This window comes from Apiospora hydei (genome assembly GCF_038363865.1).
Source record: "Apiospora hydei strain CBS 114990 chromosome Unknown utg000004l_segment0_segment0, whole genome shotgun sequence".
Lineage (NCBI taxonomy): Eukaryota > Fungi > Ascomycota > Sordariomycetes > Amphisphaeriales > Apiosporaceae > Apiospora > Apiospora hydei.
In genome coordinates, this window is record NW_027117363.1 from 2,099,092 (window position 1) to 2,124,246 (window position 25,155).

The window sequence follows — 25,155 nt, forward strand, 5'->3', positions numbered from 1 at the left end:
TGCTGCCATTGCCCAGGCCGTAATGGAGGCTTTTCTTTGCAAATGACATCCCATCGCAGTGGCGGGGTTTGATTATGGAAAAGCAATTGGCTTTGCTAGGCCGAAAGGGCCCTGAGGTCGGAAGTCAATTTTTGTGCTTGTTCCTCGGTCGGCTCCCTAGCCGATGTTGTTGATGATAGTCTTATCGTGACCGCCTCGAGCAGCCTCTCAGCTGCGTGGTGGTGAGAGAGGACGGCAATCAATTACACTTTGGCTCGGTCACGGCTAGCATCGTCTTCCCTCGTGAGTTTTCATAAGACAGATGCACCGGGAAGTGGTCCCGAGTCGTAGGAGGGTGGAGCAGGGGCGTCGAAACAGCAGCTACCCTCTCGGGCTCTAGGCCAGGTACTTTTATAGTAACAGTCGAGGTACCTGATGTCAATGCAGGGATGACGGGTCACGATTAGGGGCTCTCGGCTTGGCGGAGGTCCCCTGTCCAGTACCCAGCGCCAATGGAATAGAGTAGTGGGTGAACCCTGAATGATCGGTCTGATCGCATCGTCGATTGCAAAGGAATCGACGATTCTTCACCAGCGCACCAAACAGAAATTTGCTAGTTGTTCGGGATGAGATGAGCAAAAACCTGTTATTGTTCACTCACGGCGGAGCATTTTCTGACTGCACTGGCCCAGCTCTCCTTATTCTCTGATGATCGCCACAGACCCTTCGCCTACTCCGATCATGGCTTTGTTATCGTCGGCCCAAAGCGACCCAGGCGCATAACCGAGAGGAGAGGGCAGATGAGGGGGGAATGTTAGTAGCGGTGATAGGTTTCATTAAATACAACTGGCCGTAAGCGTGGAGCGACATCGCGATTCGATCCTGCCACACTCTCGGGCGAGCTTGTACGAATGCGAATGTACATACCGTAGGGCACGGCTAGTCGAGACGAACACTGCTAGAGAGCTAGACGAGCAGGACCCTGAAGTTGTCGTGTGTTTGAACCCTTTGAGCAGATGGATACAGTAGTCTTGATGATGTGTAATCAGCACTGGCATCCGGGCCCCATCGGATAGAGCCAATCATCTTCCGCTGTGTCGCGTCGAGAGCTCCGAGCTTCTTCATACCAACTAGTCCTCGCAGGCGCCCACAAGGGAGGAACAAAAACCCTGCAGCAGCTGGGGAATGGTCTCGTAATGTGCAGAGAGTTTCTTCTTGGTCGATGGGGCCGCCAGTCATCAAGGGCTGTTCTTTTTTTTTTGCAGGTGGGGGGTCAGGTCGGCCAGGTTGAAGACGCAGAAGAGACAGTCAGACAAGCCGACAGGCCGACAAGCAGGACGGCAGCGATGTATATGGCTCGTGCTCTGTCTCGTACCTTCGCTGTCTTTCTGTACCTACCTTCTAGTCAACCAATCCCGGTGCTGTCGCCGCTCAGTGCGCCACAAGGCCAGGGAAAAGGTGCCACAGCGCCAAGGATGTCTAGCCGTTGTCTGCAGTAGAACCCTGCGCGGGGGCCCGGTCGACGTTGTAAACGTCGATGTAGGGCGCGCTTCTCGATCCCCAGGGCAGGGTGCTGACCGAAACCGCCGCAGCACCCGCGCGACCGCGCTCCTTGGTGCTTGGCTCCTCTGGCTCCTCCCACTCACGTCGACTTCCCTTTTTCAGAGCCTTTGCCGTACCCACCCCCTAAGTACAGCTACTTGTACAGTAGCACGCCAGTTGCAGCCCACCAGCTGCCACTTTCTTGCAACCGCCCACCCAGCAGACGATCCGCCCAAGATGGCAACATGAAGACTATGACATCATCCCCCAGCCGAGTAGCTATGTAGTGCCAGTACCTCGCGCTTCCGACCTGGCCCACGTACTGTACTATGTGGCAGTACCGAAGGGTCCGTCGTCACCATTGACGCCGCACCTCGTGTAGCTCAGGCACAAGCCCGGGATGAGGAAGCCATGCACGCAGCACTAGTAGAGCGTGGATATCAAAGGAGAACATCCCCCGCGCACCCACCACGGCAAGGCCTGGATGGGAAGTCGTCAACCAAGAAAGGAGTAGTGCAGACGTACCCTTCACCAGATATCCCGGTTAGAGCTCATCTGGGCAACCTACTCCAGGATCTTCGCAGCATGCGTAGATATAGAATACCGCGAAAGCAGACACAGGCGAATGAGCTGTCGCGATACGTCCCAAGGCGCCGCAAATCAGGGTAGGCCACCATGCCACGCTGGGCAGCGATTGTCGGCCTATCTCGATGAAGGGTGCACCAGATGGTGTGATCGAATTTCAAGAATGCCATGGCCAGTCTCTTGCAGGACGGACTAGCAGCCGGTAGGCACTCTTGCGCCCAAGTCCAGACCATGTACCTCCTGCTCCCCGATCAATCTCTCTCGCTCTCCTCTCAGCACGCATTGGGCTAGGCTGGCTATCTGTCTACAAAGCCAAGCCAGCGCCTCGTCGTGACTTTGTCCCAGCATTATTTACTGTACCGTCTGGATGGTACACCGCAACGGCGCAGCTTTTGATTTGTCCAGGATGGCCAGTCCTTCTCCGAGCCCTGGAGCTCCCGTCCATGGCTTGCCCGACGTGCGCAGGCATGATTGGTCGGTTGGAGCATTGGGCCTCTGTTGATCTGGTGAAGCTCGGGGATACGCGCTTTCTCGTATTGTAAAGGGCTGCCGAGAAGCATAAAATCAGGCTCGAGGGAGATGGGGGCCGCGGACGAGAGAGGACTTGAAACCCTCGTCGGACCCGGCATCAAGTCTAGCAGTCACAAAAAGGTCTTGGAGGATACGGTGACATGTAAGATGATTGGCTGCACTGTCTCTTGCAAATTTAGAACGGGAGGGAAAATATAACGGAGCCTACCTACTATAGTACCTTTCTGAGCGGGGCTGGAGTTACGACTATTGCGACCAAGTGCTACAAATGTCCTGCCGGTATCTGGGTCTTGGTGATTTTCTTCAGAGCCGAACATGGGGCGTCCCCTGGCTGCCACCTACGTCATTCTGGACTGGCAAATATAGCATACCAGTGTAATCTCCGTGCCAGCTGTTGCTCGTTTGACCCCGGTGGGAACGAGAGCCTGGAGCCTGAAGCCTGGAGCCTGGAGCCTGGAGCCTGGACCGGTATGAGCACGCACACGCACCTGGGAAACACAGGAATCTGAAGATAGGTATTTGGGGGTTCACGGATAGTATGTGGCACCACATGGAACTCGTGGTAAGTTGGTAACCCGGCATCGATCAGTATGTAGGGGTCGGAACATTTGTTCCTGCAAGCCATGACGCAATCGGGAAATGATGCGCGGCCGCTATGCGCTACTCTCGATGCTGCGACTGCTAACAAGGCGACCGCTGACAGCAGCGCGTGGCACGAGTAGGGATAGTCGGACTCGTAGCAGGTAGCAGGTAGCATAATGGGAAGCATGGTTGTCAAGTCGATGTGGCCTTTGCTTTCGCTATCGTTCCAGCGTAAGCGACAAGCGACATTGATGAAGGGCCTTCTTCTACGCATAGGTCTACATCCATGTAGGTAGCGCTGGCAGATGGGAGGGAGGCATCGGCTGGGGACCAACCGATCGAGCGCCCTGTCCTACCTATCTCGGTTGCATTGGGCTGGGCTGAAGAAGGGAAGGGACGGCTGCAGAACAGAGCACATGCCCAACCCTGAATATCCATATTTGGTTTTGTGTCATCGATGAGATCTGTATCATGGTAGATGAGCTACAGCTGGGTATGTATAATGATTATATGCACATCATTATTAGGGTCTGAGACTCATGAAGGGTCCCTTCCAGTTCGGAGAGGGGTCCGAAATATACGGACCCTGTAATTTTCGAATTATTATTCCGATGTTTGTGATACGCATGACTCTGAAAGCGTTGAGAGGAACAGAGCTGCGGCTGCGGGCTCTTTGACGCCGCATGTATGTACCAAGTGGATGGCCTGGTGCCATAGAGCGAAGACGACCCCGAGAAGCCGAGCGCAAGCAGGTTTACACGACGGATCGCCTTCTCCCTAATTACCTACTGCTACTGGTACATCCATGAAGCTCTTCCGTGTGTGTGCGTGCTCGTCGTCCTCCTTTCGAAACGAAACCATGCCGGTGGGAATGCGCCAATGGACTGATGAAAGCCAACCTTAAAAAAAAACACGACACGACACGACACGACACAGCTGAGGATTGGAAGGGTCCTCGTCCCTGACCTTGTCTTTCGAGAAGAGGGCCATCATCCAAGAGGATCCCGGGCCAGCCTAGCCAGGCCAGCTGGGTCGGGTACTTGGGCGGTACTTGGCTCAGTACATGGTCGATGCCCCGCTGTGTACTTGCAGTACCTCGAGTACCTCCAGGCCGGACTGTACCTCCCTCCTCCCACAGCGCGACCCCTGCTCCCACAGACACAGACCCTTGTCCACACATTTTTTTTTCTACTTCTTTCGTCTGTCCCTGGGCTGGGACCATGCCATGAGGGTGGATCGGCCACACAGTCGACGGAGGAACAAGGATGTGGAGAGGGCGCGAGACAAGACGGAGCAGCCCTTGAGGCCTTGCAGGTTTAAGTTGGCATTCAAGCAAAAGGTAGGTAGGTACCTGCTGCCCGCCCTGCCCTGCAACCTGCTGCTGCCCAGTGCCTGTGCCTACTGCAAGTAGAAGTCCCAGACTCCCAGGCCCAGTAGCGTACGGTCGGTAGCGCAATTACAAGGTACCTACCTACCTACGGACGGTACACTCCCCCTCCAAGTGCCAAGGGCTCCCAAAGGCTCCAAAAGGCTCCAACAGGTAGGTAAGCGAAAACTTGATGGGATTCATGCGTTTCCCATGTTTCTTTTTAAGCACACCCATTCGCACATTCTTCCTACACCTCACAAGTTCATCTCGTTGTTTACCCGACTCCAGCTTCCTCGGCCCTGCCTCTTCCCTCCTACTTCCAAGATTATATATCCTCTTTACCACCCCTCCACCGTGCCGTTCGTCCTGAAGACCACCTTCATTATCTGATCAGCCATACAATTGCATTGTGCACTGATCTGACCTTGTCGTATCACACCCACGCACCAACCTCTTCACCTCATCAACCACACCAGTCCACCGCGCCAGGAAACGTCGACGTCGCTGTTGCTCTGCTTCCGCCACAACGCTCTGTGCATCTTGAATGCCAATAGGATTGCCGGTCCCATCAATTGTTTCTGGGATTGGTTTCTTTGCAAGGACAGCCCAAGCGATTTGCGACCTAGTTACCAGCTCCTCGATCTGAGGCCATCGTACCTAGCTATCTATCTGCAGGGATAACGTGGGAGCCTTTAATTACCCACCACATTCCTCCTAATCTATAATACTCTCTGCTCCCGTCTCCCTCGCCGAGTCGCACCCACTTCACAATGCAGGCTAGAGACGCAACAGGCCGCAAGGTCTCTCTTCTGAATGACGAGTCCTACTCTCGCCCGTCGTTGTACCACACTGCCAGCTCCTACCAGTCCACAAGAGACGCTTCACCACTGTCCCCTACTCCAGAGCTTCTGCGATCCAATTCGTATGACTCCAACAACAGCTATGACCCTGTCTCTCCCATGACGCCAGCCATCTACGACTTCTCAGCCCGTGGTCCCTATGATGACTACGTCTCGGAGATGCCTCCCGCCAAGCGCCCAGCCTACCTTGATACCAGCCGGTCCAACTCCTATGTGGAAGATGACAGTTCCGCTGGCTCGGCCGTGCAAGACCGACCTGCAAAGCGCTACCCGTGCAGGTACCGCGACAGCCATGGCTGCGAAAAAGACCTTCACTACCTCCGGCCATGCTTCTCGGCACTCCAAAATCCACACTGCCGAGAAGGCGGTGCATTGCACTTACCCCGGCTGCCACAAGAAGTTCACCCGCGCCGATAACATGAAGCAGCATCTGGAGACACACTTCAAGGACAAGTCGAGATCGTCGACCTCGGCCAAGTCCGCCTCCAAAAGCTCCCTAAGCTCCTCATCCAAACGCGGCTCCATCTCCTCTCGATCCACGACCTCACAAAGCAGCCGGTCGCCGGTGTGCGGCGACGCTCACATGTGGGATGTCGATCAGTACGGGATGGTGACCGACATGTCTCAACTCCCATCGCCCAGCGCTTCTTGGGACATGAGGGGCTTGAACCTGCCTTTGATGGGTCGCCCTGGTGCCGCCAGGACAAGCAGCGGCCTCGACGCACTAGCAGCCATAGCGTGCCAAGAAGGCAGCGCTTGAACGCGGTGATCTAGAAGCTCGGGAAGAGCCTTCTTACTACTGGCCCTCGAGGCAGATCTAATGACAGCCTCTCTATCTCCCTTGGAGAAGAGAGCACTCACGGTTTTGGGTTACTGCGATCATTAGTAAAGGCGTTGTGGTTTCGTTTTACGTTTTCAACCATATATACCCAGAGGCCAAGCATACGGACGGCGCACTGGAGTTTTTTGCTTTTTTGAATGGCATTTGCGATAAAAGATCATGGGAACGTGACAATGAGCAATCTGGGGAGGTTCGAGCGGGCCGAGCAGCATGGGACTTGCTCTTGCAGTGGCACCGCACGCCTCACTGAGAACGTTGGAGCTTGGGAAAAGCATCTCTGTATATCGACGATACTATCCCAGACGATGGTATCACGAGCATGGTGTCCATATTGGATATGCCCTTTTTATTTTATTTTGGTTTACTAGATACCACTCGTCCGCCCTGATGGTTCTCGGGGCGGATGGCACACGAAAATCAAAGCGATGATTTAACTACTACAACATTTTCTACCATTCATGCCACCTTTTATGTGACTGTGACGACCCATGATCCTACGATGATGATTGATGAGACGTTCCAAGATACTTTCGGGGCATCAATCTGATAATTGCTACATTGCCCCAGCTCCTTGACCACCGTAGATGACAGCTTCGTCTGGTCCAACCACCACGAGTCGCTGGTTGCTGTTGATCTACATACGTGCATCTACGTCAACGGGGCGTCCATCAGATCTACAGCAGATAGCGCCGCGTTTCCACCGGTTCGCGCCAGAATGATCGACACACACTAGCAAGTGGAAGAATTGCCTAGACTTCTTCTATCTTCATGGGAGAAGCTATTTAGGGAAACCTGGGAATAGAGTCGAGATGTATATAGAAAAACACCAACCCGAACAGTCCGTATTTTACGTTAGTCCACTCGTACGAATGTCTGTTCTTTTCTGTTTTCACCAGGCAACATCAGTGGGTTGGATTTAATTCGGCCCGGGCTACTAGTAGATGGAAAAGAAGAAGCTGATGCTGCTGCTGCAGAAGGAAAGCAGGTATGCAGTGTCCCGACATCTACTGCTATGGGGAAAACTGCAGAGAGTTCTCACGATGCGAGGCTGATGGGGAGGGCAGATAGCGAGATCTCTATCGAGAAGGGGACGAGGGGGGCTGAGGCTCGAGGGGAGAAGGCAGATCGTCGATCTGCAGAGGGAGGTCGGTGCCAGCAAGCGAGTGCGTCCCTGATCGACGTTTCGTTCGTTCCATACGGTTACGACTAAACTTTGCACGCTTCCAGGTTTCCTTTCCAAGCTGTCGCTGTATTTTTTGGGTACGACGGGGAGATACCAAAAATGGGGGAGGCAAGGGGCTCCCCGGAAGGAGGAAACAGACAGGCCGGACGGAACGAGACGGACAATACCACACAGTCGGTAAATCATATCATCAAGGTGGTGTCGGTGTCGGTGTCGTCCGTTAGTTCCAAATTTGTTGTCCCACATGGTGATGTGACAGAACCAAGCGACCGACCAAGCGACCAGCCAACCCTCGTCTTGCTTTGATTCCGTCTCCTTCTCCTTCCCCACACGCAAAGAGGTCCCCTATCGCGTGGTTCTCTTAACTTCCTTGGAATGAGGAGGGTGCCAAAAACCAAGAACCATTCATTACCTACCCCTGATAGTCGGATGGGGAAATATGCAGCCAGCAGATGGGGGAAGGTAGGGGGCCCCTCTTTCTTGAGCCCCTGGGGATAAGTTCGAAGAAAGAGGGAAGGGAGACTGGGAGAGAAGTCCAAAGAGAGAGAAATCGACGCACTTCGACGTCATTTTGCATTTGACAGCCATGGGCACTAACGTTCTTTCGGCCTGGTCAGCCGAGGGAGGCCGCGGAGATATCCACTTGGACTAGCTTCGCATAGTCCAAGAAGTTCCAGCCAGAAAAATCCTAGACGTCCCACACAACCTGCCGACATTTGGGTTCTAGGCTCCATATCTGCCCATCTGCTTAGGTAGGTACTGTTGATGTTTCCTTGCCTGCCGCTGTCGCTGTCGCTGAAGCGCTGTCGCTCTCCCCATCCCCATCGCGTTTTGCGGCGCTGGCGTCGTGCCCCCCGTCTGGTCACACGCCCGGCGCCTGCCGCTGTTATGCACGTCTTAGCTGGCCCCGTCCGCGCCCTCCTCCCGCTCCACCAAGAACCTGCCACCCTACCGAACACTCTCCGCCGTCGTAGCGCCCGAAAGAACCCATTAGGCATCTTTAAGCTTCGATAGTCATCGGTGGGGAGGTGGAGGGCACGTCTGCTTCCACCACCAACACCACCGTGACCGGGCTCGTGAATGGTTTTCCGTTATCATCAAGCACCCCATCATGTGGCTTGCTTGTGGGATGATGCATGCTTCTTGTGTGGCTTCGAGATGAGGGGTGATGTACAGTATTGCATCGCATTGTATCGTGTACCTTCGGAGGGTTTGCTCCCCTGGCATATAGGGCGTATGCAGGTGTTGGTAGAATGAAGCCTCGGCTCAGTTAACCGACGTGTGCACGTATACACACATGATCAGATATCTACCGATTCTCAGCGATCTCTGCTTCCCCAGATCCCTGTCCACGGTGCTTTGCTGGGCCAGAGGTGCTTCCATCGTCTTGTTACTCAATAACTGCAAAATACGTCTGCTCCTGCATGCCATATCCCACCCACCAAACAACAATACATTTGCCTATTATGACCAGTGACTCTATGATCTCCACAAGTCGGGGTTCTCGGCGCACCCGCGCGCCATCTCCCACTGCTCGTCAGTAAGACAGACCAGTGTCCGATGCTTCGCGCTCTCTTTGCCCACGTCCTGGACCGTTTCCAGGATGGGTTTGGCGTTGCGCTCCTCGTCGATCTCGAAGCCGAGACAGTTGACTTGCTCCACCACGCAGCGGCGCAGCTTGTCGCTCTTCTCTCCGATGCCCCCCGCAAAGACCAGGGCATCGACTGCACCACCCAGTGAGACGTAGTAGCTGCCCACATAGGCGCTGATGCGGTCCACCATCATCTCAAAGGCCAATTTGCATCGCGGCTCATCCGAGCTTGCGATGATGCCAAAGTTGGTCGTGCCCGTCAGAGCCTTCCAGCCGCTTTCTTGATTCAATATCTCTTCGGCTCGCGAAATGTGCAGCTCTTTTGTCGACGACGGCGAGAGCTTGCCCACATCACTCGCGTAATGGAACACGAGACTTGGATGACGAGTCAGCTGACACGAAGCACCACGAGCCGCCTAGGGCATATCATATTATTCCATGGCGAGGAGGCTTACCTTGGGTCGACGCTGCCGCTGCGAGTTGCGCCTGGAAGTCCAGCCAATGGGGTCAAGCCCATCGAGTTGTCCCAACTTGCTCCGGCCTTGATGGCGCAGGCACTCGCACCACTACCCAGATGAAGTGCTATTATGTTCAGGTCCCGGGTGTTCTTGTCCAGGAAATGGGCGACGGCATTCGTGATGAACTGGTAGCTGATGCCATGGAAACCATACTTCCTCAGCTGGTTGTTTCGAGCAATCTCTGGGTTGATAGGGTAGGTATGGATATGCTCGGGTATGGTTGCATGGAACTGCGAGTCGAAGTAGGCTACGTTTGCAGCGTCGGGAAGTTCTGCCAGGCAGGATTTGACGATCTGGAGTGCCTTGACGTTGTGCAGCGGGGCCAGGTCGGTCAAATCCTCGAGATGGATGTAGGTGTGTAAGTTGATAAGTCTGGACGTCGTATAATCACCTCCATGGACTACTCTGTGACAGGCAATCTCGATGTCGTCCTTACTCGAAATCTGTGGCAGTTCCGGGTCATCGATAAATGTCTTCAGCAGAAGCTTGAAGGCGTCATCCTGGTTGGCGACCTTGTGGTCTACCGTTTCGTCCTTGAGCACAGTCTGACCCCCTCTGGTATACCTGAGCTTAGCCGGCGGTGCTGTGAGCCCGTTGATTTGTGCTTCGGCGTGCGCCAGCTGAGGAGGGGGCTGGCCTCGTTTGGCTGTGTAGACCGAGATCTTGACGGAGCTTGACCCCGCATTGATGGACAGAATGACCTTCATGGTGGGTGAGGTTAGACAACAGACACGGGTAACTGGCCGCAATTGCTTTCTTTCTCTTCCTCGTAGCTGTTTCCCCTATCCCCCTTTCTTTCATCCACAGATTTACCAAAAAGGGGGTGGACTGTCAGGTTGGCTGCAGCAAAGAGCTATCAATGTAAGTCGGACTGGCTGACTGTTGGACTCGACTCGTGTGTCTTGCTTGACCCGACCGACAGGAATACGACGAAAGCTGCCCATGGGGTTAATAACACCCCCGACCCCAACCCCAGCTCCCCCGCTAATGCTAATGTGGGAAGGGAGCTGTCAGTTGCTGCATGACGTTTCCGTTCCTAACGCCCGTTCCGACGGGCTTGGCCGCAAACCGCCATTCGTCGCACAGCAATCAGCACACTGGCATCCAGCCCACATGCACCCATGATGCATGCCATGTGGGCAGTTGGGTGGAAGGTTTTCCCAACTTCTCAAAGCGCCGCCGGGCAAATCATTTCTTCCTTTGCCCGGGTCGCCTCATTAGCGCATCCTTATACGCCTGCTTCTCTCTATGTGGACAACGAGGTAACGCGCGTTTCGTAGTGCCAGAAAATGGCGCTCGCTGTTGTCGTAGCTGTAGCTACCGGGATTATTATGACACAAGCGACTTGGCATGGCGCAACCCGAAGGAGAATCAAGAAGCGATCACTTCCAATCTTACTATAGCTCTGCGACGCATGTCGGGTACCGGCTTCATCGTGCCAGAAAACCGAACCACTTGCATCCGACAGCCATGTTGCGGGTGATTGCGCCGGGTCGTCAGATCACCATTTCCGTTCCAGATCTCATGGAGTTGGGTCATCATCTTCGGGTTCAAGCACTGTTGGAAGGGTCATTGTCTGATGAAACCTACTAGGCGGTGGCGGTAATTCGTAGGGGGTATCAGGCGGTATCTCGGGCGAAGGCAATTCAAATGCATCCTGGGGATATGCAATCCCTCGGAATTCACTGTCCGAGCTGTGCGCCACTATCCACGTGTCAAGGAACCGTCTATAGTCTGGGCTTCTCTGTTAGGAACCTTCGAAACCCCAACGTTGGCTCTGTCCAGACTTACCTTCGGGGCGGGAGAATTGTATCCCAAGGTAGCGTATATCCAATGGCCCGCCGCGCGGGACCGAAGACGATGAATGGTTATGATCGGAATGACGCCGGAAGGCCGCCAGAGGGTTCCGCCTCGAATCAGTCGTACTGCCCCGGCGCCCGCGTACATTTAAACGCAGAATACGGCGCCGGTCGTCCCGGCCCCTGACCTCTCCTTCGAAAAAATCCACCGGATACTCTCGGAACTTTCGATCTGATCGATTCGCGAATACCGAGATGGAATGGGCCGAGTTCTGTCGGTCACTCCACAGCTTCAGCCGCTGCACCGTCCCAATGCCGCGGACATTGCCAAACGTGTCAGTCCTGCCCTGTGTATCGGACCAGACCACATCGATGTCAAAACAGTCTATGAGGTCCTTTCGCCTGAGATCGCCTTGGAAATGTATCGCCGATTCGATTGTGGTGAATTCGTATTTGACTTCCATGGGCTGGTCGAGGATCGCCACCCCATCCTCGGCCGTGTATCGCACTCGATGCACTTCGCGAAATGTGACGTATTGTTCAAGTAGGCACGGGTCTGAAAACTGCCTGTGTCGCGAGTGGAGAGTGTGCGGGAAGGTGTCGGCAGGGTGTGGGGAGGGCACTAGAGTTGGGATGATTTAGAAGAGGCTTCTCGTGAAAAGGGGAGGGGGAGACGCGTGTATGCTCGGGCTGCCATACAAAAGTGTTCTAGCAGCTCTAGCTGATAACTGCCTCGCCATACGACTCGGCGATGCTCACTTCCGACCACTTCCCAGGGACCCAGGTAGACTGTCTTTTCCTCGGGCAAACCCTCGAATAAGACACTAGGTGGATGCCAAGATATTAGTACCGGATTGCAGACCCCTGAGCAACGTACGAAAAGTGAGAGTAATGAGATATTACATAGTTGCTTGGTACCCAGGCGGACCCAGGTCCAGAGGCCGCAACTGACCCGGCGGCGAAGACAACTCGTCGGTCAGGGCAGATACTGCCGAGTTGGGAGTCCAGTTGGAGCCGACGGAGCTTGCTAGGTTGGAGTTTGGCGTATAGGCGGGCGGGACACTGAAGGACGACGACGAGGCATAGGATCTGGAAGAAGACGATGAGAAAGATGTGGCCATGGCGTGGGTCATGACAGACCCGCGCCGAGAATATATAAAAGCACTTTAGCGAGAGAGGCAGAAAATCTGTGTCTGGAAACCGACGGCGTTGCTGAGCTGCTCCTGCTGCTAGGTACTGCTTCCGTGTGGGGGGAGACGGCTTAGGGTACGATCGATCGCAGGGAGCAATAAGTAGTGTAGTAGGCAGTAGTAATAGCAACCAGGCCCAAAGACAACAACCGCGCCGCCGACAGACGGCTTTGCCTGCAACTGCCAGTGCAACTGCAACGTGCTGCCAGCCTGCCGTGCTGTGACGGAAGTAAACAGAGCGCAAAAAGAAATGAGTGCTTCTGATGAGGATCGTGACTAACCATGATTATTCAGCTTGCGACAAAGAGTACCTCCTGTCCCCCCGCGGTTGGTGCTGTGGACGGGATTATTGACGATTTAATTTTTGGGAAAATGTCTGGCGGGCATAATAATTACGGCGGCACCAAAGATGGATCCCGCGCTCCTCTTTCTCTCCCTCTCATCCCGCACACGCGCGGACACGCTATCCCCAATGCTACCACAATGCCTTTTACTGGCCCCGATTAGTGACTGGAGGCATGCAACTTACAATCGCAATCGACCCAATGGCAAACGGCAAACGGCAAGCGGCAAGCAGCCGAGGCGTGTGTGGCCTTTCCCTCAGGTCCGGAGAGTAGGAGATAGGTAGGTAGGTATGAAGTATGTAGGTAGGTAGGTATGTAGGTAGGCAGGTAGCTGTCCTGCCTTTGCAGTCTGCTGCTACCTAAACGAGAACGAGGACAGCAGAACGACAGGACCAGCCAGTCAGTCAGGTTCAGGCTCAGTCAGGTCGATGGGTCCACTGAGCTGGGTGGTAGGGGTGTTGCGTGGTAAGGAGGGGTTCGTTTTGCTCTGGCCCCTCCAAAGCCATACAATACTTCCATGTGCAGAAGCTTAGCCGACCAATTGGCAAAGACGGTTGGTGGCTTGGAGATGCATAAGTTGCGCAGGCCCCTAGTCTTGTAGATAATTCCGGCAGATGGCGTCTTGTCCTCCGGCCGTTGCTTGCCTGTCCTCCGCCGTGTTAGGTAGGTCGGCTGAACGATATTTGAAGGTGTTGGAGAGGTACTCTACACTGCCTAGATATCTCACCCTCCCAGCTGGGTCTTGTCCACTTCTTTGATGGAGACATCCACCGGGCGAGATCTCTCACCTCGGGCTTTATTCATATGCTTGCCTGCCAGTACTACTACTAAGCCCAATGGGCCCTCAAGAGTCAACACTCAAGAGTCCCCTCGGGCTCCTGGAGGTAAAAGCAGTTGAGATAAGTTTAGGGAGGGACCGTTGAGCAACCAACACACGGTGCGCTTGACTAGCTAGCCCAAAGACTGCCGTCCTCCTCCAGATTCAAAGCTCAGTCTAGGCTTAGCACGGACGTCCCAAATCGGTCCACTCTGAACGGAGGCCGGTCCGGAGAATATTGTTGCTCTCCAGCCTCCTCCCTCTCCTTCTCGTCTGGTCCTCCCATTTCAGGCAGGCAGGCCCCTTCGCTTCGGGCTTCGGCGTTGGTGCATTCGACTCCATGCATCGATGCATTCGCCCAAACAGCAAGCTGGGACCGGCTTGTCGGAACCGACATTATGTTGTTACATGCAACAAGTAGGGCAACTCGCATGCCACCTCGATTGATCTCGAATCGATTGCAGCCAATCAGCTGCCTCACATTGAGCACATGTTTGCGAGACTGTATCTGCGCCGTGGCTTGGCAGGGCTCCGCTCTCGCCCAAGCTAACCCCCCCAATCGCCTTAAACCCACTCTCGACTCCAAGCTCCAAGCTCCAAGCTCCAAGCTCGGTGCCCACACCACCAGACATTAACCAGTCTGACAGAAGGGGCCCAGTGCACCATCTTTACCTACACATTGATAGCTTCACCTCCAGATAACCCTCTCTGACTGCAAGGCCTTGCCTCGCCTCACATACGCCTCGCCAATGCCACAAGACGGTGGGCAGAAAGTGGCTGCATCCCATCAAGGCCACAGTCTCTCCACTGGCAAGGGAAGAGCATCGAATCGCCAGATAGATCTAAGGTGCCTTTCTGCTGCAGGTCTATTGATTTACCGGGGTGAGGAACCATTGTGAGGAACCATTAATTTTCTTGACGCCATATGACTTCCAGCCGCTCGCTTCGACTACTTTAGTTAGGCACATGTGCAATCGGCTTAAGCATGAGACCCTGGATTCGTCCCAAGATATGACGCCTGCGGGCTACAACATGATTCTTGGGGGTGGGGGGTCAATGGGTGTCACATAGACCGTAGAGGTATGTAGCCGGGTGATAAGCACAAGCACATCCATCGGAGGATCGATCGTTGCCCAAGTTCTGCTGCATGAGAGCAGTAAATCAAGCTCCCTGCTGGGTAGGCTGATGCAGATTCCAGGAGATGGATATGGAACTCGGTTTCAGCTGGCATCTACATAGACGGGAATTCTACAGGCTGCAAAGAGGCCATCAATCCCATGGATATTCTATTTATAAGTGAAGTAATGATCCCAAAGCTTTGGACGAAGCCCTGGGAAGGCGCCCACGGCACGACCTTATCCCAAAGTAGACTAGGAGCCGCAAAAGGGCTTTTGGGGAGTATTGCTTGCTCAACGAACGATTTCCCTTACCTGAAATACCCAGAGTTCTAGGCAGGCTGGGCGATATTGGTCTTGGAAAAGACGACATCATCCTGGCTGGCTGACCATCAGATTCTGCTATTTGGGACATGGGAATACCACGCACCCGGGTTCCCGTCTTATCGTTGGCCCATTCATCGCACTCGAATCCTACTCTAGCTGAACAGCCCCCCAACCGGCTTGTATGTCGGCCGTGCAGACCGAAGAGTCGAGACCGGTCCGCAGTTGCTAGAGTGCAGGGCGAAAAAAAAAAAGGTCTAGGGTCCTGTCCTTCCTGTCCATTGCATATTCTATTGACATAGAATCCTCCTCTCCCCCGGAAGACGGGTCTCTAAGCAGCCGGTGTGGGATACGACATGGCATGAACCTGCATACTCTCCAAATCTCCAGACTGCTACACCACACTGCGAGCGAGCAGCCGGATCCACACCCAATCTTACTCCCTCCCTCTAGTCGAACCTCCAAATCCGGACACACGTCGTTGGCCGCTCTGGCCCGAGACAACTATAATCGTTGCATGTACTCCGTCACACCCAACCTAGGATTGGCGAGAGTATATCCCCTGGCGCGCGCTACACTGCGCTTCGCCTACGCTGAAAAAACCATGGGCGACGAAGGCGTCGTCGAGGTGCGCAAAAACCGGGGCTTTCTAGGCTTCGACAGTACCGCGCTCCCGCCCCGGGATCTTCAGGCACGTCTCCAACCAGTTCGCAACAAAAGTCTGCTCGCGATGAAAGAAGAAGAAACCCGCACAAGTGCTGACTGCGACTCTCTCTCGCTACTATAGGATCGCCGCCAACTACGCTACGAACTGGATCTCAATGACTGGAATCTAAGAATCTGGGGTGTAGCCGCATCAGGGTTCTTGACAGACTCCTATAACCTTTTCGCTACCAACGTGATATCCGCCTCCATCTCATTTGTCTACTTCCCCCATGACCGCTACCCGGGGCTTCTCATCAACCTTTTCACCCTTCTGGGCTCTATAGTTGGCCAACTAGCCTGGGGCTTCCTGTCCGATTACTATGGGCGGACACGACTCTATGGCATCGAGTTGGTGCTTGTCATCGTATCCACGATAGGCGTAGCAACCAGCAGCTTTGGTTACAGTGACATGTCCTTTGTCGGACTCTTCATCTTTGTAAGAAGCCTGCTACGAGTACTCCCTTCTCGGCGTGCTTGTGCTAACACATACTGACAGTGGCGCTTTGTGATGGGAGTTGGTATGGTGGCCTCCCCCTTCCTTCTCTAGCCGCGGATTTGAAACTGATAATAAGCTAGGCATCGGTGCTGAATACCCCCTCAGTGGTGTAATTACCTCGGAATGGGCTAGCACACAGTCTCGTGCGACCATGCTTGGATCTGTGTTCCTGATGCAACCAGTAGGCCAGGCCCTGGCTCAGCTAGTCGGCTTGTGGGTTTTGCTAGGCCGTGAGCACCAGTACCACATGCGAGATATGCAGTGCGGGCTCAACACCGCCAACGAGATGGAGTGTAAGAAGATTGTGGATGGATTGTGGCGGATCGTTATCGGCACCGGCGCCGTGCCCGCAGTCCTGGCCGTCGTGTTCCGTTTTTTCCTATACGACAGTGGAATATACCAGCTCGAGGTCAAGAACAAGCCAGGGCTCGCTCTGAGGGACACGCGTCGGGTCTACCTTTCTCAGAACGATGCACGCAACGGCATCGCTTTACATTCGCCACAAGCGACACAGACAAATTCGCCCCAACCCATGCCTCTGCAGTTCTCTCGACAGGACCTTTACAACTATTTTATCCGGGATGGAAACTGGCACTATCTCCTAGGTAAGCATACCCCCTACCCCCAGCCTTAGGTCTTCAGACTATTACTAATTTTCAATACAGGAACTTCGATAACCTGGTTCATGTAAGAGCTTTACCGTTTCCTGCTCGTATGCGTTCTTGTCTCGATACCTAATATACTAACCGCCATACTTCAGATTGGATGTTGGGTTTTATGGATTTTCCTTGGATAGCAGAGGCACAATCTCAGATCTATGGGCTTCTTCGCACCCCTTGGCCATCAACTCTTCACTCTCTTGCTGGAACTCGAGCATTCCAGGGGGCAACTCCACGGTGCCCACCTGGATAGAACTGGGCATGCCAGTATGGCAGACGGATCACACCCAGCCTTGCAACACCCTTTACGACGTGCTTCTCGAGCAAGCCAAACAATACCTCTTGACGGTCTCGCTGAGCTCCATCGCGGGCAGCACCTGTTTCATCTTCTTCGCGAACCGCCTCTCCCGCAAGAACTGGTTGACGGTGTCGTTCCTCGTCCTCGCGATCCTCTTCATCATCACGGGCGGCGTCTACTACGGGGTGGCCCATACAGAGTACTATCCCGCGACGGTGACCATGATATCGGTCTGCCACTTCGCCTTCAACTTTGGCGCAAACACGCTCACCTTCATCATCCCCGCCGAGATATTCCCGACCTGCTACCGCTGTACGTGCCACGGCATCTCCGCCGCCGCGGGGAAGCTCGGCTCCGTGGTCGCCATCCTGATTGTGTACGGCATCAACCAAGGCTACAAGGACCCCAACCGCCAGGGCCTCATCTTCATCCTCTTCGGCTCCGTCCTCGCGCTGGGCGCCATCTACTCGTGGGCCTACCTGCCCGACGTCCAGCGGCTCGTGCACGACTACGACGGCAACAAGGTGCGGGAGACCAAGACGCTCGAGGAGCTGGGCGGCGGGCGCGAGCAGGCCCGCCTCGAGGGCGAGGTCATCACGGTCAAGGACAAGCTCCACGAGCTTCGCAGGCGGCGCAAGGAGAGCCGCTCGCGACTCGGGGACCCCAACGTCGAGCCCCGCCTGCAGGCCATGAACCCGCCCAGCATGCAGCTCAGCTCGCCCCCGCCCGTGTCGAACGGCCTGGGCCCCTACAGAACACGGACAACATCTGTGGGCATATCTTCGCTAAGATCCTGATTCGAATACAAAGACCATCTTGTATATAGACTTATATTAATCGTATAATCTAGTGGGTTTGTTATTTATATATTGTAACCCAGAGTGTGTTGGTTATATTGTATACAATGAAAACTATACCGCCGACATACAAATTTAGAACATGTAGTCTCTATTCCTAGCTCGACGCCTAGTTCATTCAACCCAAATTCGGGACTTGCTGTTTTGCACCATCAGTGACAGCGGGATTGTTGCACGTGTTGCCGTAGTCTAATTATTTATAGATCATTCGCGTCACTGACGATGACCGAGGCACTGGGAGACAGGCGGGCGACAAGTATCGCAGTATCGATAGTGACCTATATCCAGCCAAGTCGCCGACATAGTTTTCGTCGAAAATGATCACTAGTCACCGTAACATGAATTCGAGTGAGGGGTGCCAATTATCAGTTGGTGATTCTACTATTCGTACAGAACGCTCGATGCAGCAACGGCTTTTTTTATCCTCCTTTGTTGCAGAAAAAAAATCAAATCTAGTGCAATTCCGTTTCCATGAACCCGTATGCGATTTCGTCATTTTACGCCTGTAGCATGTCCGTATCAATAAAGGAAATAGGGGACTCTGACGGACTGTGCTCTTGCTGTCGAGGGGCTCTGGTTTGTGTCCATGCTTGTCCTCGGCCGGCAGAAGAATCCCAGTGGCAAACACGCACTGCTGGATAAAGAACATTGCAGGGGTACGCAATCGATTGAACCATCTAGGTGGACGACTGATGAGTGAGCTTGCAGAACCTGGTAAGGGTTTCCAGCCCCTCGATATCCGAGGCTGTCGACAATCCACTAATGCCTCGAAGTATCGATCGATGGGTATGGTATGTGGAAAATCGAACTTGAGACGAGCTATGCGACGGCAAAACCAAATAGACAAATCGAAATGAAAACCGAATCCAAGGTCTTTGGGACTCGTATGTAGTAATGTTCATGTGCTTTGCTGGGTTTCCCAAGATCCTCATGTCCGCATTTGACCGAGCATCGGCTCGTGAGACTAGACCAGTCCTGGTTGACAAAGGACTGTCAACGAGGGACCAATAACAGATGATTAACACGAGTAAACCCAGATTCACTCCGCATTGTCGTCAGCGTAGACAAGCTTTCCTCGTCATCATCTGAGCGTCATCGGAAATCTGACCGTCATGCCAAAGCTGTGGAATGATTCCAGTTTACCAGCCATGGCCGGTGTTCCAAACTGTATAGTCGGCGAATGGTAATGGGAGAGGATGTACATCTCGCCAGGGCTGAGGCTGTAGCAGAGACGTGAATGGGCAATAGGGTTATGATTTGTGGTGTGTTCGTGGAAGACAGCCGAGAAAGCTGCCTGGTGCAGATTTTTATCTGAATAACAGCTCGGGGGCAATCCAACCAAGATTGCTGAAGAGCTGAATTCTGTCAATATTTTGATCTTGATCAAAACTTGTCATTGTTGCGCCTATGTGGCACCCATAAATACCAGTACATGTTTCACAATCGTGCGCGCGAGATGGAATGCAAGATTCCCCCTATCCGCTGGAGTCGCATGCAGTGACGACAGACCAAGCAAGGCATTAGATCTTGATTAGATCAAGCTTGCCAAAGGGGAACTTTGAGAAGACAAATCATTGGCTCTCAACTGCAGCGGAATCTCCAGCGCCGTTGGTATGGGAAACTCCGTTCTCAGAAGCACCATTCGTCGACGGTGCAACTTCTCCGTTCGTGGTAGCAACTTCACCCGTCTGTTTCGACTGCTTGAGAGATGGCTGACCCTGGTCAGGGAATTGTGCATCTGCTGGGGCCATGGGCGTAGAGGGCGAGAACTCGGGGACGTTTGCAGACAAACGGGACCCGCCAGTAGCAGCTTGGCCATTGGGGGCATCGCCGACTTCAGGGTTCCTTGGAGGACCATAAGAGAACCCGTTCATGTACGGCGGGTACGGATGCTCCGCATAGCTGGGTGGAAAGACGGGATGGTGCTCCATTGGGTAGTGGGTAGGCATCATATGGGGTGCAAATGAGTTGTAGTAACGATTGGGTGCATACACAGTCTGGGGACCCGGATCGGAACCTACAGAAGCATCGCGATCTTTAACAGGGAGAACCCAATCCGCCCATTTGACACTTCGGCGAATGCGCTCTTGCTGGTCATCGCCAACGACATATTCGATACTCGGGGCCTGTTCACAGGCATAACGGAGCATGTTCATGTCTTGAGTCGATTGCTTGATGCGTTTGAACTCCCGAATGAGGTCCAACTTGACGTAGCCTTGTGAGTCCATGCGGCTCCTCATCCAAATGTCCTTGCACAAGTTTTCAACGGAGAAGTAGTACTCGAGCTGGGTCACGACTATATCCAGGAGCGAACCAGGCTCCGACGGATAGTACGGGGCGGCCATGGGCATCATTCCGTTGGGTGCCATCATGGGCTCATATGCAGCGTTGTTGATCGGAGGGGGTCTGTAGCTTCTGGAGCCGTTTGCCGGGCCCCGCTGATTGTAGGAGTTCGACGTCGCCGACTGTGATCGGTTTGGTCCGCGGTGCCCAGCAGCGGGGTTCATTCCAGGGTAAGGGGCCCCGTAGCCCATCTGGGCCATGTTCGCAGAGTAAGGATTCTGGCGGCCAGCCATGTTAGGACCAGTCATGTTGGGACCAGCAAAGTGTTGGCCGTTGGGGGGATAACCGTGATGGCTTTGGCTGTTAGCATTCGAGTGCCCCCCTCTGCCACGAGCTCCACCGCGACGACCACCTTCTCCGCGGCTGTTCTGGAAATTCTTGCTACCCTGGTGAGAAGGGTCCTTCTGGCCCTCAGACATGCGGGGTCCTTGCTCAAATTTGTTGGCTGTACCCTTTGATGCCTCGGTTCCCTGATGTTGGTCGGATGCTGAGGAGCTCTGAGCTCCCTGAGAGGGCTTGAATGGCTCTGCCTTTCCGTTTATCTGAGAAACTCCAGCCGGGGCCTTGATAGCGTCGCCTGATGTACCAAGGGACTTGCGAACATCTCGCGAAGCCATGGTCCCATCCACCGAGGCACGCTTCGATGTCCCGTTGGAACCAGCATCCGCAGACTTGTCGCCGGCGCTTTTGGCTCCCGAGTTGTTACGCTCGGCAGTTGAGGCAGCATTGCTTGCCCTTGCCCCAGCTTCCCGACCACCACGAGATCCACCACGGGATCCGCCGCGACCAGTACCTCGGTTGATCTGAGTCGCGAAGTTCACGGTGGGAACAAACGGTATCTGCACCCATTTCGTCTTCTGGTTGGCTCCGGTATCAGACTTGTTATCGTCTTTTACCTCGTCCTTCTCTTGTGGCTTAACGTCAGTAGCGGCTGTTTCAGGGGTCGGCCACGACGATGGATCAGAAACTGCCGGTAGCGGATCCGCAACGTCCTTTCCGTTCTTGTCGCCGGCTCTGTTTCCTCGTGGGACTGGCCTGTTGCCATCGCGGGCAGATTCAGATGCCTTCTTCTGAGCCTTGGCTCCGTTGGTCATGCGCGTTTGTTGGCCATTGCCTTCAACGCCATTACTGGGAGCAGGCCGTGTCGACCGCAAATCACCGGCACTCGGTGTGGAACCAGCGAGTTGTGAGGGCTTGTTTAAGCCGTTGGAAGACTGTGGTGCAACAGAGGGCGAAGGTGACGTCTTCACCTTGCTAGCCTGCACCTCCGCACGCCGTGTCCAAGGATTCACGACTGGCAGTGGCGCGTCGGCAAGTTCAACCTTGGATTCTTCGACTTCCTTCTCTTTCTCTGCGACCTGTTCGGGCTCAGAGTCCTTCTCATTGCCTCGTGACTTCTTGTTGTTCCTTTTTCCTGACTTCTTTACGTCGGCCACATCAGTGCCGCGGGCGGATGATGTCGTTCCGCGAGGCTTGCGGTCATTGCTTTGGGATACGTTGTCCAGGCTTTGCTTCTTCTCGTTCAGAGGTTGTGTGGATGCTTGCTGTACCGACGCAGCAACAGAGGTAGCATCCTCCTCCTTGCTGTTCTGGGCATCCGACTCCTGGGCGACTTGGTTGACCAAATCAGACTGGCCGGACTGGCTCTGTGTAGGATCAGCAGCGCTGTCGACGTCGTTCGAGACTGTCGATAAAGCTGTGGATGGCGTTGTAGACTGTGCGCTGCTTGTCACAGACTCGGCCGCCAACCCATTATTGGACTCGGCCATTTGTGCTGCTAATGGGGTGGAGAGCTGGCCTCGAGCGGCCTGGGCGTAGGAGAATTGCGCAGCAGACATGATGTCGTCTGTAACTGGTCTCGAATCCCTAAGCTGGTGAGGATGCCGTATGGCTGGTACGGAAGAGACCTCGCCTCCCACGTCTGGTTTCACACCAGGACTATACCTATATGGCGGTGATCCGAGGATGCACTGCTGGCGGCGAATGTCCGCAGAACCCGGATGACCGATGAGAGTTGCCGGGTGAGAAGATCGGCCTGCCTTGTGAGCTTCCTGCAATCCGAGATGTACTTGTCACGCAAGGTCCGCGAGGATGTTGGCTTGTAAGCTGGTCGAGACGTGCTATCGGAACGTGTCGGCGTCGGAAGACGTTTCGCTGCTGCGATCCCAGGCTAAACGAATCTCGAGAGGTCGTGGGGGAAGCCAATCGTAGCGAAGGCGAAGCAGGGGAGAAGATGATCTTCCAACGTTGGTTTGTAGTATGGGGTGCGGGGTGCAAGCACGGGGGAAAATAGACCCAATGCAGGAAGATGGGGAGACTGCAGAAAACTCCGTTGGCTCGAGGTCGCAATTTGGAAACGGAAGGTGCTGCTGTGTTCTTTCCTTTCGTAAGAAGGGTTCGGACCACTTGGGGCTTCGGAGAAAGATTTGTGCCTGGGCTGCTGGGCTGCGGAAAACCTTGTAGCGAGTTTTCTAGAAACCGAATAATTTCCAGTCTTTTGGGAAACCCAAAATGTAAGAAACTAAGGTCGCGCTGACAGGCGCAATGCGTAGACCGGGAGGTGAGCAAATGCCAAATTCCACGCTGGATCCCCCGGGTAGAGGAAAAACCACTTAGAGGATGGGTGCACGCGACTGAGTGTGTGTTGTAAGACTCAAGACGACGACGTGGCCTCGGGCGGAATAAGGTAGAACAGACACAAGATTGGAGAGGGTAGCAATCGCCTGGTAAATGGTGACTTGTCAGCGTTTCCTGTTATTTCAATGCCTGGCGCAGCAAAGCAACACGGGTCGGACCGTCCAGAATCGGCGTCAACGAAATCAAGCGCAAGCCGCGGTGGTGGTGGCTTGTAGAATCACTCCAAGGGACAATTCGCGGGCAGGCGGGCAGGCAGGTAGATAGGTCAGGTAGGCAAGGTAGGCGGGCAGGCAGATAGGTAGGTAGGTAGGTAGATATGAAGGAGGGGTGGGAGGAGGACGGGGAGGGGGAGACATACACAAAAAGACTCGGATTGCGCTGACGCCTCTGCGGTTTCTCCTTCGTCTATGCTGAGAATGTCTCAGCTACGTCCAGCAATGCGAAGTACCTTACTGGCCAGAAGAAGAATGGGCTCACAGGTAAGACGATTGGGGAAGAGAAGGGTTGTGTGTTTGGAGTGAAGGGAATTTTGTTGTGTGTGCAAGCTCCGGAAAAAAATATTTTTTTTTTCTGTTGCTGCTTGGATTGCTCTGTTTCCCTGGCGGACCCTCTCTGGCTCTGGCTTCTCACCTACTAAGATGGGCACTAGAGGGTAACAGAATTCCGCTTGTGTATGTAAGTACGTAGTAGAAGCAGAAGCAGCAGTAGTGCAGTCAGTGGCAGGTAACAACCGAGGGGGGATGGTCACTTGAGCGCATTCGTTCACAATTCGGAAGGTCCAACAAGCCGCCCCAAGATGGTAACCTGGTAGTGAGTGGATTGGCAATGAGTGGGTTGGGCTGGGTTGTTTAAAAGTCGCCTAGGCAATGTTGCTTGCCAAACGAGGGGAAAGAAAAAAAAGTCGAATCTTTTGTTGACCTATGACCTAGCCGGCAGCAAGGCTCGTTGGACGTACCTAAAAATCTGGAGCGAGTGCAACCGCGTTGCCAAATCACCTCACGCAGTGTCGGCTTGCGTGCGGTCTTGTTCGGATCGTGTCGTGTCGTGTCGTGTCGTGTTGTGTCTGCCTAACTGCCTGGAGTGAGGAGGAACACGTAATGTGTGTATGTCGAAAAGAGTACGTGCATTGAACGCGCTCCAGTGAAGCCGGAGATGATGTCTGGTCGGGTTCGATGTAGGGCTAGGTGAGGTCCATGTACATCTCTACATGTACATACATAGATTTGACTTACACAGTCCGGGGTGGCTCTTATTGCTCCCGCCGCCCGTATTAGTGATGAATGTCACCACCTGCTGTGCGGTTAGGCCAAACAGGGTTTGTGGGAGTCTCGGTGCAAAGCCCTCACGTTGAAATGAGCCAATGCCTTCTTCTACTGCTACTAATGCTGCTTCTTCCGTCGATATCTACATGCAGGTAATCATCCTGCTCAGATTGGACGCAGAATAATTTCTTCTCTTCTCGAATGGGCAGCATATTCCATCTTCTGAAAGCCTAAATCTCTCCAGTGCGCTCATTGGGTACTTGTGCTTGTCCTGAAAAAGGAAGGGAAAAATGGGTTAGTCATACACTTGGGCCAGCACGTCGTTCCGTCCCGACGGCTCAATACGATGGCATACGTGCTACTTGTACCAGACCTGCAAAAGAATGGAATGGGGATGGGATGGGATGGGTTGCTATCGATATCGGCTCCTGAGGCATACTCACCTACCCTCTCATTCGTTTTGTTCTCTGCTACCTACCTACCTACTTCCAATTCTGATTTCTGTGCTACGGCATCAAACCTTGGCGTTGCAAGCTTTCGTCCTGGGACCACTTTGCCTTGTGCGACTACATCCGATGCATTCAAGAAGTACCGGGTTTAGCTGTGACATGTGCAACTTGGAACCGGCATGTTTGTTACCTACTAACTAACACTATCCATCACCCATCTCTACGGAAAATTTCAGACGCTACCTAAGATACCTACCTAGGCAGTGCTATTCGTCCCTG

At 54.0% G+C, this 25,155-nt stretch overlaps 5 protein-coding genes across 5 annotated transcripts; 2 read left to right on the forward strand and 3 right to left on the reverse strand.

The window, feature by feature from the left end:
• Positions 1 to 5,358: 5,358 nt before the first annotated feature.
• PG997_003165 (uncharacterized protein) lies at positions 5,359 to 6,208 on the forward strand (the record flags this gene model as incomplete). Its single annotated transcript, XM_066807480.1, has 2 exons — positions 5,359 to 5,674; positions 5,727 to 6,208. 2 exons carry the CDS (start codon positions 5,359 to 5,361, stop codon positions 6,206 to 6,208), a joined length of 798 nt encoding a protein of 265 aa, XP_066671098.1.
• A 2,743-nt stretch (positions 6,209 to 8,951) lies between these two features.
• Positions 8,952 to 10,288, reverse strand: PG997_003166 (acetate kinase; the record flags this gene model as incomplete). The annotated part of the gene is made up of 2 exons (XM_066807481.1): positions 8,952 to 9,438; positions 9,519 to 10,288. The coding sequence occupies 2 exons, from the start codon at positions 10,286 to 10,288 to the stop codon at positions 8,952 to 8,954; spliced, it is 1,257 nt and encodes a 418-aa protein (XP_066671099.1).
• Positions 10,289 to 11,103: 815 nt separating this feature from the next.
• Positions 11,104 to 12,501, reverse strand: PG997_003167 (uncharacterized protein; the record flags this gene model as incomplete). Its single annotated transcript, XM_066807482.1, has 4 exons — positions 11,104 to 11,315; positions 11,373 to 12,002; positions 12,056 to 12,204; positions 12,284 to 12,501. The coding sequence occupies 4 exons, from the start codon at positions 12,499 to 12,501 to the stop codon at positions 11,104 to 11,106; spliced, it is 1,209 nt and encodes a 402-aa protein (XP_066671100.1).
• Positions 12,502 to 15,774: 3,273 nt separating this feature from the next.
• PG997_003168 (uncharacterized protein) lies at positions 15,775 to 18,125 on the forward strand (the record flags this gene model as incomplete). The annotated part of the gene is made up of 6 exons (XM_066807483.1): positions 15,775 to 15,876; positions 15,958 to 16,311; positions 16,372 to 16,393; positions 16,452 to 16,976; positions 17,037 to 17,058; positions 17,132 to 18,125. The coding sequence occupies 6 exons, from the start codon at positions 15,775 to 15,777 to the stop codon at positions 18,123 to 18,125; spliced, it is 2,019 nt and encodes a 672-aa protein (XP_066671101.1).
• Positions 18,126 to 19,756: 1,631 nt separating this feature from the next.
• PG997_003169 (uncharacterized protein) lies at positions 19,757 to 22,366 on the reverse strand (the record flags this gene model as incomplete). The annotated part of the gene is made up of 1 exon (XM_066807484.1): positions 19,757 to 22,366. The coding sequence occupies one exon, from the start codon at positions 22,364 to 22,366 to the stop codon at positions 19,757 to 19,759; it is 2,610 nt and encodes an 869-aa protein (XP_066671102.1).
• Positions 22,367 to 25,155: the final 2,789 nt, after the last annotated feature.